Below are 13,084 nucleotides of genomic sequence, written 5' to 3'. Positions count from 1 at the left end.
CTGAGCTGGAAGGGAGCACGTCGTCTCCAGACCTTTGGTAAGTGTTAGCTGACCCGTGTGCCGCCTGCTGTGCCCTTCAGGGAGAGGGAGAGGGAACAGCTGGCGGCTCTGAAGAAACACCACGAGGAAGAAATCGATCACCACAAGAAACAGATAGACCTTTTGCAGAAAGAAATCGAGCGTCACAAGTACAAGATCAAGAAGCTTAAAAATGATGATTAAACCGCCGGTGTCTGTTGCGGTTTTCTTCCATATGCAGCCAATGAGTGTTTCTTCGTCGTCGTTGTTGTTGCTGCATTGAAGACTACAGGCTTTAGCCAACATAATCCAGGTTTGCACCATTATAATATGGACTGCAGAAAAATCAAATAAATAAACTCAAAGAATCCAACAAGTGTTTCTTAGTGATTTTTTTTTTTTTTTTTTTTTTTTTTTTGTCTTTCCAAAATGCATGTTCTTTAGCCTTCATCTTGGCTTCCCCTAGCTACTGAGGTTAAACTGCTTTACTTTGTCCCAGCTGCTAACAAGTGGTTTATACTCCTACTATAGCATTTTTACCCCAGGCTCCGGCCTGGCCCTGCTGGGTGGGGGGAGGAGCAGCTGCAATGCTGATTGAGCAGCAACAAGTTGAGCTGGGCTCTCGGTACAACCATTATTCGCCCTTTCTTTCTCCCCTCTCCCACCACCAATGGATGGGCCCTGAATTTTGTGTCAGTTTACAAATGTGGTGGCTGAGTTGCAAGGCAAAACTATAGCCATTTTATTAGAGTAATTATTTGTTTCTTTACTTCAAATGTGCCCTTGCTCATATGCAAATGCATAGAGAGCTTTATGATGGGAGAATAGACTTCATAGTATTAATACTTTAAAAAGGAAACACTTGTGTTCTGGTTATACTCATTACACTTCAGACATTGATATTCCAAATGTTAATATCCTTTTGCTGATTAACTTCAGGTGTTTGTTTTGGGGGGGGGGGTTTGGTTGGGGTTTTTGGTGTGTGTTTGTTTGTTTGTTTGTGTTTGTTCCCTCCTACAACACTGGTGCTGCTTCAGAAACAGCATGTTGAACTAATCCCTGAGCTGCTGCTTTGAGAAGGGTGGCGCGCAAATCTAATGAACGAGTAAATAAATAATCAAAGTGGTACTAGTAACTGATCCTTGTAACCAACTTTTTAAAGGCCAGCTGACCCACCCAATTAACAAGCACACCTCTAGAATAGAGAGATTGGAAAAAAGTGTGTGAGAGATTGTTGTCATAGGGTGTGGGGGGGGGGGAATAACAAGGGCAAGAGAAAGTGGGTTCTACCTTGCTCTCTCCTGTTTTTGTTTTTCAGCCTGTGAACCAAGTGCAGTTATTCTTTAGTACTACAAAAGTAGTCTTGCAGTGTGTGGCCTAATATATAGGAGGGTTTCCCTAACACAGCTGTAGATTTGCAGTAAAGCCTGTTTTATCTCAAGATTTTGTGATTGGAACAGATCTCTGAACAGCTGTTGGCTCACTGAGACTTCTGGCACAGAAAGCATTCTGACATAGCTGTCATTGGTCCGACTGAGAAGAAAATGATAAGGTTCCCTCTGTTTTAAAAGAACATCTCTGGAATGCAAGAGGCCTTTATTTATTTAAACAAGAATCGAAGGGCACATGGATCAAAAACAACAAAGAGGAAACATTGATTAAAAACGGAATTAACTAAGGTACTTGTACCAGTTGTGCTGTTTTTCCTATTAATAAAAATATTAAGAACCTTTTCATATTTATAGTGAATGCTATACGAATACAGAAAACACCATCTTTGCCCTAAAGAATTTAAATTAGCTACATGTGTATTTATCACCAACGTTTAATCCACTGTGGAAAAAGCAGCTTCCCTACAGAATATTCCATTATACCATGCTTGTCTTAATCAGTTTGCAGGAGTCATCAGGTATGTGTGGGAGAGGTGGGTTTTTCTTGTTTTGTTTTTGGGGGGGGCGGGGGAGTAGAGCTGTAGAAATTACTATTTTGGTTTGCCGGTTGAACTGAAACATTTGAGTATTGAGGAAAAAGATGGTCCTGGGTCAACTTGAACCAAAAACCTTTTTTCAAATGAGAACCTAAAACATTTAGTTTTCAAAATGTTAAACTAAGTATTTCATCAGTTCTATTTTTTTAAATGGTTTTTCACTGAAGAAGAGTACTTTTTGCCCAAAATTTATCTGACATTTCTGCCACCTAGCTAGTTGGTCCAATAACAGTATTGCCACAAAACCTTCTTTCCCAACACGGACAGGAGTAATGGTTGTTTTGTCTTATTAACCCCCAAACTCCACAGTGGAAGCCTAATAGATTAGATGCAAGTGCCTGTGGGTACATTGCTGGCCTAGGTAGGAGGGGAGAGGGGGTATCTTGTAGGGGAAGTATGGCTACAGATAACTTGGCCACAGGTGGTACTGGCATATTGCTGGCAGAGGTACAAGAGGTTCATTAGAAAGAAGTGGGAATTGCTGTCTATGGTAAGCCTACAAGAGCAGTATTTTAGAGATCTTTCAGAGTTATTTTCTGCCTTAGGCTGCCACTGTAAATCTGATTAAAGCATTTGACCAAACAAGCTGTTGTCTACCAAAGCTTATGCCACAGAAGCAGTTAGTTTCTAATGTGCCACCCTACCCTGCCTTCTGCTGTAATGGAGACATGGAACATTTAAGATTTATTACTAATAGCATCCTTGAGTGACCTGTTGGTAACACTCTGGCTGACAGTGACATGGAGGAAGAAAGGAGAAGTTCATGGAGCTGTTGTGCTGGGGAGATGCTGTGGAAAGATGAGCATATGTGAAAGAACCTGCCCTGGGAGTATCAGGAAGCAAACAAGCCTATTCTGACAGATGGGATGCATCTGGCAACAGATGGAGATGCTGCAGAAGGTTGACCACCAGATCTGGCAAGCTGCCCCAGTCTGCTGTCCGTCTAGGTTCTGGAGAACATATCTTATGGGGGGTCCTAGCCCCCTGCACTACAGGAATCTCCAGGACCACTTCTCTCACTCCCTCCCATGTTCCACTTAACAGAGGACAAGAAAGATAATTTCAGGCTTTCACATGCCAGTCTGTAGCAGGTGCAGCTTCCTCATTATTTTCGTGGTTGTTCTTCTGCTGGGCATTTGCTTGTTTTCTGTCTTTTCTCGTTTGCAATAATCACTTCACAGTTTGTCATTACAAAAGAAATCAGCAAACATTTAATTTTCAGTTCTTGAGCTCACTATATAGCCTTCACAAAAAAATTGATACTAACCCCATTCCACTCCTTTTCGAACTTCTGAAATGCACATTGGCTACCAACCCTGTCACTGAAGATGTGAACTGAAGGGATCTTTCAAGGCTTCAGGCACCCTCATAACACTTTTAGGTGATGTGCTGGCATTTTGCAGGACCTTGTGTCTCTGGTGTTTGAGCTCAATGTAACATATCAAACATGGTGTTCCTGGACAAGTATTTGCCTGTGATATGCAGGTGTGTATTTTTAGCAGCATGGAAAACAGTAGTGTGCTTATCCAAAAACCTTAGGCTGCTACCAGGTGTTAATCCTGTCAGCATGTATAAAGTGTGTTTTGCAGACACAACTTGCCTTTTCCTGAATAAAAGGAAATGTTGATGGGGAAGATTCTGCTGGGAGTGAAAATTTAGTCAGCCTTCAAAGGAGCCCTGAAAGCAGCAAAGCCAGAAAAGGAGCTGTAGCCTATATTTTGACCTATTTTGGGCCCAACTCCAGGAAGGGGGTAAGTTCTGACACATTACAAGTTGTGGGATCAGGGTGGAGAAGCCAGCTGATTACTCTAAAACAGCCATGAGAGGATTTAAATAACTGCAGCTAGATTCACCAATCCTGCCAGCAGCAAGCATATCCTCTGGTCAACTACCTGGTTATGAAAAAAGACACATGCTCTGGTCAACTACCTGGTTATGAAAAAAGAGAGAGGGGGAAGATGTAGAACCAGCCACTCAATCATGCCTACATAAGACAGGCTTAGCATCACTGCAGAAGCCAAAGGTAAAGGAGTACTACTGCTCCTCCAGCAGTAGTAGTAGTAGCAATAGACAACTGTAGATCCTTCTGGATCATGGGTTATGCGTGAATGGTTACCAGGACCTTTGAGGCAAACACCTATGGAGGAGTGGAGGCTACCCAGACATTCCATCCCCTCTTTAGACCACTGAGACAGTATCCAAAGGCCAGACCAAATCCAGACATTTGATGGCTAAGATTTCAAATATTTAGAATTTTAGTGCTTATTGATTATTATTCAATCTAACAATAAAAGTGTGACTGACTAGTGTGCTATAAAGCAAAATCAGGCGCTCTCAACCTAGCAGAGGAGCAGCTCTGTTACAAGGCAGTTCTCACACATTTCAGAGAGAGAGATTTTTGGGGGGGGAGCAGAGAATGTTTAATGAACCTTGAGAAGAGAAGCAGCCCCATCTCCCATATATTCAAAAGATAAGATCGCAGCTGCACGAATGAGCCTGTCTTGGTACCTCAAAGTCCCAATTAGGGATGGAAAAATTCCAGCTATATGATCGACACTGGGTGCATGAAATTCACGTGGACAGTATCTCCATTGGCTGGACAAGGTATGTTGGACTCGACCACCAATGAACAAGCACCAGCTAGGTACACAATGAATGGACTAAAAGTATAACGCTGGAGAGGAACAAAGAATGTGTTCATCGCTTACCAACTTCCTCCAGGTGAGACCACAATAAACTGAAGCAAGAGACCTGTGGAATCATGTGCTGGCCAGATGTCTGTCTTCTTGCATGCATCTCTGAGGCACAAACGTAAGGTGAGAGCCTTTACTTGCTTGCTGATTGTCAATGAAGGTCTCCAAGTTATCAATGGGATATGTTGTGATTGGTCATTGTAAGGATATTGCACTCTGCCCACAATTGAATATTGGTTGCTGATTCTTAAAATCAGGCCAACAACATTCAGTGCCTCAATAACTATAGTTATATACACATCCAGGAATTGAACTGGAGTCTCCCATCTGGCAGACAAGGATTCTACCACTGAACCACAACATCGGGTTTCTCCTACAGTACTTATGGTTAAAAGAAAGAAATTAAGATACATGAAAATCATGAGTCTAAATTACCCATAGTTTGTCACAGCAAAAGTATGAGCTAGACAGTTGAATGGAGCCAAGGGTACACGTCCTAGCATGTATATTTCCATGGAATTTTTAAATAGAAATTAAGGACCAGAGCCTGTTTAAATAGGAAAGAGGATATGAAAGTTTTAGAACTACAACCATGTCTGCTTATGAATTTGATTTGATTTAATGAATGCTATTTGTATTTGTAACAATTAAAGGAAATTAGATTATTCATTTGGTACAGTATTTAACACTGCATTGGTTTTGTGCTACCTGGACAGGTGTGGCAGGACCATCAAGGATTCATCAACATTGAGCTCAGAGGTGGCTGGGGGGAGAGAAATGGAGGCTACTGACAGACTATTAATAATTAATTACTTATGCACAGCAGCTCATAGTGGGTTTAGAGAATGAAAAATTCTGGGATAAGAAGAGAAGCAGATAAAAATGTCAATTATGTCTCCTCTATGGGGGCTGATGCCCTTTTAACTATAGCAGCAGGGCTGAGTATAAACACAGCATTGCTTGCAGGTGGAATTTGTCTACAATCAAAAGTAAACCCGTTCCCCTGAACAGCAAAGACTGCTGATAGAGTCCATGTGCTAGCAGAGCAGCATTGGCCAGTGGTGCGAGATGTTCTCACCCCTAGTCGATGCAGCTCCATTAGTAGAACTCTATAATTTAGACAAGTGCTGAGAAACTGACTGAAGAGTATCCTTGGATATCTAGACTATAGGGCTGTGCAAAGTTTCGGATCTGGAGAGGCTTTGCACGCTTTGGTGTCCGAAGCAGCATGTCTGGATTGAAGCACTGGCTTCGCTAGGCTTCCTGAAGCGGTTCGGAGCTTCTGAAGTGCTTTGGAAAAGCTTCAGAGCTGCTTCGGAGATCCGGCCATAGGGTATAATGGGGAATCGATTAAATATCTATAACTTTGTAGTTTTTTGTCTGATTTGGATGAAATTTGCAGGGGTGGTAGCTTCTGCCGAGGGCATGAAGCCTGCCATGTTTCAAGAAGACCAGTGCAGGGGTTCAGGGGGAACTGCACCCCAAATTCTTGAAAGCAAAACTCAAGTCATGTCTATGTAATACACCATGGGGGGTGAAAACTGCAGGGGTGGTGGCCCCTGGTGAGGCCACAAAGCCTGCCATGTTTCAAGAAGGTTGGTGCAGGGGTTTGGGGGGGAACTGCACCTCAAGCTGCAGACAAGTAAAACTCGTGACATGGGTGGCACTGTGTGTGTTAAGGTGCAGCAGGGTGAAAGCTGCAGGGGTGGGAGCCCCTGCTGTGGCCACAAAGCCTGCCAGCTGTCAAGGAGATGGGTGTAGGGGGATTCTTTGGGGCCCCCTGCCCCTCTAGCTGCTGACAGGAACAAGTCGTAACACGGGTGCTTGTGCAACTGTGTCTGTCTTGGGGCCGGGTGTGGGGGGGAACTACTGCAAGTGTGGCTGCTAATTTACTGTGTTACCAATCAATCATGATTCACTCAGGGACCAGCTCAATACACAACTGCTAGCTAAAATAACCAGTTAATTAGCAACAATTAACACCTACAAAACCACAGACAGACTAAGGAGAGGAAATAATCAATACAGACAATCAACTGCCCCAAGACAGACACAGTCAGTTACACAAGCACCTATATCATGAGTTTTGCCTGTCAGCAGCTAGGGGTGCAGGGCCCCAGAACCCTTGCACCTATCTCCTCGACAGCTGGCAGGCATCCTGGCCACAGCAGGGGCCACCATCCATCCAGTTTTCATCCTGCTGTGCCTTAACACACTCAGTGTCATCTATGTCACGAGTTTTGCTTGTCCACAGCTTGAGGTGCAGTTTCCCCCAAACCCCTTCACCAATGTTCTTGAAACTTGTCAGATTTTGTGGCCTCACCAGGGGCTACTACCCCTGCAGTTTTCACCCCCCTGTGATGTAACACATAGACGTGACATGTGTTTTGCTTTCAAGAATTTGGGGTGCAGTTCCCCCCAAACCCCTGCACCAATCTTCTTGAAACATGGCAGGCTTCATGCTCTCAGCAGAGGCTACCACCCCTGCACGTTTCATCCAAATCAGACAGAAAACAATGAAGTTATAGTTATTTAATTGATTTCCCCATTATACCCTATGGCCGGATCTCTGAGGTGGTGCCAAAGCTTTGGAGCCGCTTCAGCCAAATTGAAGCAGAAACCGATGTCTGGAACTCTGGATCAGATCCCTGGCATCCGAAGCCAGATCAAATAGCTGCCTACTTGCACAGGCCTACTAGACTAGAGAATTGTGCCACCATAACTTTTTTCAGCTTCTAGCAGCCAATATACTATAGGGCCAGGATGTGTGCATATTTTCTTGCTTATGTGCACCCTCATCACATGTAGTTGTGTCAGCTGAAGCTCCCTACACCTAGGCATCCCAGTGCTCCATACACCAATCTGTGATACGCTGCGCTGGAAGGTTTTTGCAATGTATTGTGTGCACCATTCCCTTTTCCCCATCCCATAGTTTTCCTCATTTGTTTATATCCCACTCTTCCTTTTCCTTGTGCCTTCTTTCATTGCCATTAACATGAGTCCTCTGTAATTCACTCTGTCACATCCAGACAGGTTGTGTAACTCTTCTTTATTTACATACTTCATATTATCACTACTACTTCAGTGACTGGTGGAGCAATTAAAAGGCCTCAAGACTCTTCTGGGAGAATGAGTTGATAATGTAGAGCAGGGGCAGGCAATTATTTTAGCTGGAAGGCCGCTTAATGAGTTCAGGTGAGTTCTTGAGCAACAATGGTAGCCCTCCTCTTGGTCCCACCCCCTGGTCACTATCTTGGGACCAGAAGTCCCACCCCCTGTCCCTGGAAGTACTCCTTTTGGGAAGGGGGTTTCCCATCTTGGAACTGGAAAAAACCCCCAAAGTATACACTAAAAAATCAAACATTGACAATAATTTAAACAAAAAAAAAAAAGTATGTTTTGTCCTGATTTGTGTGCATTTGCATCCTGTATGTAGAATTGGTTGCATAATAGCTCAAAATAAAATCTTCTTCTTGTATATTGCAGGGGGTATGGGGGAGCGTAGCAGTGAGTGGGGCTCCCCCAGAGGTGCACGGGTGTGTGTGTGTGGGGGGGTACATGTGGGGAGGGGTGTGGGGTTTGTGAGGGGTGTAGGAGAGGTTGTGAATGGGTGCAGTGTTTGTGGGGTTTGCAGGGGAGGGTTTGTAGGTATGGTGGGGTATGCATGACAGCCCCCCCCCACATGGGCTCCATTGACCTGGTTAGCACTTGACCCCCCACCCTGCAACAGCCTGGAGCCCATGGTCCCTGTGGTGCCTCCCCACTACCGCCAACAGTGCGCAGCCCCAGCACTGATGCACGCCTGCTCTGGACTCACCCCAGTGGGAGCAGACCAGGCAGACCGCATGCACAGCCCAGACCCAGCCTGCCCTGTGCCTGCACCGCACTACCTGCCTGTGGCATGTTCTGCTGCTCCTGGGCACACAGCAGGGCTGGGGTGCCTCTGTGGCTGGACTGCCTTTCTAGACAGCCCAGGCAGGAGTGGTTCCTTCTGGTTGCCACTGCTGGCCCTAGCCCCACAGTACTAGTGGGGACCCGTAAGCACAGCCCCAAATTGGACCACCCCACACCAGCTCCAGATTCACTTGCACTGAGCAGCGGTGGTAGCCAGGCAGAAACTGTTGCTCAGCATGGGGGAAAAACTGCTTAGCCCTTCCTGCTGCAGCAGCTTGGAGACTGCACTGTGCTATCCTGCATCTCCGCTGCTGTCACAGCTGCCTCCAGGCTGCCCAGTGGGGCAGTGCTGGCAGTGCAGACCAGCCACAGTGCAGCCTTGGCATGAGCTCTGGGTGGCTGTAGCAGAGAGCGCCGGGCAGTGGCAAGGGGGAGGGGCTTTTCCCCCCATACTGAGCAACAGTTCCTGCCCTACTGCCACCACTGTGGCTGCTGCTCAGCCTGGGTGGGCGAGTCTGGAGCAGGCACAGGGCAGGCCAGGTTGGGGCTGTGCATGTGGGTCCCCACCGATACCATGAGGCTGGGGCCAGTAGCAGCAGCTGGAAGGAGCCACCGCCACCTGCCTAGAAAGGCAATCCAGCCATGGAGCCATCCCAGCCCCACTGCATGCCCAGGGGGTGGCAGGATGTGCCACAGCCAGACAGTGCCTGGGCCAGGCGGGACTGAGGGAACCACCGCAGGCTGGACAAAGACCCTCTAGTCCGTGGGCCCTATTTTGCCCACCCCTGATGTAGAGTATGTAAAAGTGCAAGTTGCACCAATCAGGAATCAGTGCTGTGAATCCAGGATAATGAGCAAGAGCTGCAGACTTCCAAAGGAAGGGGCCATGTTTCTGGAGGTATATGTTAACCTCATCTCAGCCTTTTTAGAGCAGAAAGGGAGAGCTGCTTTTACAGTTGAAAAGTAGGTGGCTTAATATCTGGAAGCTTGCAGCCTCAGAGTAATGTCAGGCAGAAGGCACAACAGGGAGGTACCATAGAGACTAAGTGGTTAAAAAAGATGTTGCAGGCAACAGTCTGTGAACAGTTAGTTTGTGGTTGAAAAGGGGGTGGGGTGGGCAGTCATCATGGGTGTATGCAGAACTATTAAGCGTGATTATCCTGCTGCAGACAACTGTGACTGGGCAATGAGCAGGACATAAGAAGCTTTTGAAGCAAGGGGATTCTTAACTGTGGAGGTCAATAAACAGAACAGGTATCCCAGTTCCTTCCTGCCTCTGTCCCCAGTTTACAAACTGAAAGGGTTATTTTCCATGCTCATGCAGGCACCGATGGGTTACCCAGAACATTTCACAGGCATTAATTCTGGCTGGCCAGGAAAGGTACATAATGCTCACATTTAGAAGAATGCAGAACTTTTTCAAAAGATACGGGCAAAGACATTCTTCCCCAGCAGGTACCTTCATACTGCTAACGTTGAAATGACAATGGTGTTTCTGGGGTACCCAGACCACATTTTGCAGCCTTGGCTCATGAAGCCATCCACTAGATACTCCGTGACAAAGAGAAATTAAATTGCCAACAGAAAGCAGGTGCAGGATGGCCATTAAAAACGCTTTTGTTGAAAGCCTGCTGGACCTTAGCGGATCCAGTACCCCTGAACTTGCTGCTGCTTGCAGTTGGTCAAACACTGTTTGCAAAGTGCCAGCAGAGTGGCACATGGAAATTGTCAGACTGCTGAATTTGAGCAGCCAGAGAGTGGGGCAGCTAGCTACTGCTGCTTGCCCAGATGCTGTGTGGCTGAGGGAGACCCTAAGGCAACACCTCAGTGTTGTGTCTTGAAGGACACTACTCCTACGTGCTTTGTAATGAAGGGAACATGAAGGTTTTGTGCATGTGCACAATAAAATGAGTTGCCCTTAATATGTCTGAATGCAGTGAAGCTAAGCACTAATGCATGAAGCTGGTAACAGTACACTTAATATTAAACGTATCCAGTAGATGACTGCCCAAACACCTCTCTCATGTAGTTTGAAAGGTTTTGCACCACTAGAGAAAGTTCAGCATGCCCCTTATCTATCTGTATATATCGATATCTGTATATATAGATATCTATATCATACATACAGACACATATCTATCTCTGTGTGTGTATATATCTATATCTATATCTATATATAGATATATCACACACATCTATCTATATATAACCAATATATAGTCTATGTGTAGCCAACATAGTCTAACCAAAGTGTGTGTAGATAGATATATCTATCATAGAACTATAGAATCAGAGAAAATTAAGGTTATAGAATCATAGGAAATTAGGGTTGGAAGGGACTTCAGGGAGTCATCTAGCCCAACTACCTGCTCAAAGCAGGACTATCCCCAACTAGATCATCCCAGCCAAGGCTTCGTCTAGCCAGGCTGTAAAGCCCCCCAAGGACGGAGATTCCTCCACCTCTCTGGGTAACCTGTTCCAGTGCTTTACCACCCTCCTAGTGAGAATTTTTTTTCCTAATATCCAACCTAAACCTTTCTTGCTGCAACTTGAGCCCATTGCTCTTGGTTCAGTCATCTGTCACCCCTGAGAACAACCCAGCTCCATCCTCTTTGAAACTCTGCTACAGGTAGTTGAAGGCTGCTATTAAATCCCCTCTCAGTCTTCATTTCTGCAGACTAAATAAGCCCAGTTCCCTCAGTCTCTCCTTATAAGTCATGTGCACCAGCCCCCAAACCATTTTTATTGCCCTTCAGTGCACTCTCCAATTTGTCCACATCCTTTGTGTAGTGGGTGGGGAGGGGCAACACTGGACATAATACTCCAGATGTGGCCTCACCAGCACAGAGTAGAGGGGAATAATGACTTCCCTTGATCTGCTGGCAATACTCCTACTAATGCAGCTCAGTATGCTGTTAGCCTTCTTGGCAACAAGCAACAAGGGCTCATTGCTGACTTATAATCATCTTATTGTCCACTGTAAGCCCCAGGTCCTTTTCTGCATGCACAAAGTTATGTATCTATCATACACATACACATTTTTAATACATACACACACACACTTACAGGTTTCCTTGACTTTATGCTGTACATGCATTCCTGGAAAACAGTGCATAACTCAAATTCACATAAAGGGAACCCACTTCACAATGCAACAAGTAGGGATATGTTCCAAGACCTTGACTGTACTGACTCCCAAATCCATTCCTACCACTTTAAGACAATTTTGGTACTTTCCAACACCAGACAGGTGGCTGCCACTGCGTGCGGCACTTTGTGCCCAGCTGCAGCTGCCCCAGGATCAGCGCTGCTGGCTGCACTGTGCCCCCTGCCCGCCCAGGGGTGGGATGCATGTGATGTCACGCCGCTCCCGGGGCAGCTGCAGAAGCACGGGCACCAGCTGCCCTGGGCAGCAGGCTTCCATCACACCGATTGCATAAGAGTGAATTTACCTCGCCTATAATGAATTTTTAGCATGAAAAGAATCATTGCATAAGAGCAAATTCGCACATACAGAACCTGCATAAAGTAAGAGAAGCCTGTATGACATCCTGGCTGGGCCAGCATGGCTACAGCACCACTGACCCAGCTGCCTTGAGGCAAGTACCAGGTGGGATAGATATGCACCATACAGACTATATACACACACTACATATAGAGTGTGTGTATTGGTTATATATGGCTCGTCTACATGCACAACTTAATGCACACTAGCCTATTTTAATGCACATTAGGGCATCACAAAAAACATGCTGTTTAGCCTAGTGCACATTAAAATAGGCTCAGGCCCATTTTCCCAGTACCTCACAATGGAAGTACGAGATTTACTATACGTGATCTAAAGTGCATTAACTGAACATATAGATGCACCCCTAGAGACTAACCGAAGGGTGCATAATGACATCTATCTATCAAGAGCACACACCAACTGCAGATGCTTCCTCAGCCTGATGAAGGGTATTTAAACCTGACAGCTGGCTAAGAAGAATTTTTCCAACTATTTGAGTTGGTCTAATAAAAGAGATCAGATTTACCCAAAGAACTTTGTCTGCCTGTGTCCTTTGACCAGCATGGCTACAACCTACACCCCTACATCTATTTATCTATCTATCTATCTATCAGGTTTTTGAACCCGAAAGCTTGCTTAATAACTATTCTCCAACCATTTGGGTTGGTCTAATAAAAGATACCAAATTCACCCAAGGAACCTTGTCTGCCTATGTCCTTAGACCAACACGGCTACAACCTAAACCCTTGTATCTATCTATCATGCACGTATCTACCAGATATACGTGTGTATCGACACACCCGTAGGTCCGTGTCTGTACAGTGTATACCTGGGCTGTACGTGTGCACACACGCGTGTCCTCCTCGGTGCAGCTGGACCGGGTTTCTCGGGCGCGGCCCCCTGGCGGTAGGGGGCGCTCGCGGGGCGAAGCCACCTCCCTCCCTTTGTTCGGCGGCGCTGCCCCTTTAAACCCCAGCGCTCGGG

At 45.9% G+C, this 13,084-nt stretch overlaps 1 protein-coding gene across 1 annotated transcript in view; it reads left to right on the top strand.

Moving 5' to 3' along the window:
* Positions 1-391, top strand: part of ATP5IF1 (ATP synthase inhibitory factor subunit 1) — a 3,463-nt gene extending 3,072 nt beyond the window's left edge. The window contains exon 3 of the mRNA XM_025215594.1: positions 81-391. Within this exon, the coding sequence (XP_025071379.1) occupies positions 81-222 (142 nt within the window). The 3' untranslated portion in view covers positions 223-391. The remainder of the gene's footprint in view (positions 1-80) is intronic.
* Positions 392-13,084: the final 12,693 nt, after the last annotated feature.

The sequence above is a fragment of the Alligator sinensis genome, unplaced genomic scaffold, assembly GCF_000455745.1.
Source record: "Alligator sinensis unplaced genomic scaffold, ASM45574v1 scaffold800_1, whole genome shotgun sequence".
NCBI classification, from domain to species: domain Eukaryota; kingdom Metazoa; phylum Chordata; order Crocodylia; family Alligatoridae; genus Alligator; species Alligator sinensis.
This window is presented reverse-complemented; position numbering and strand designations above follow the sequence as displayed.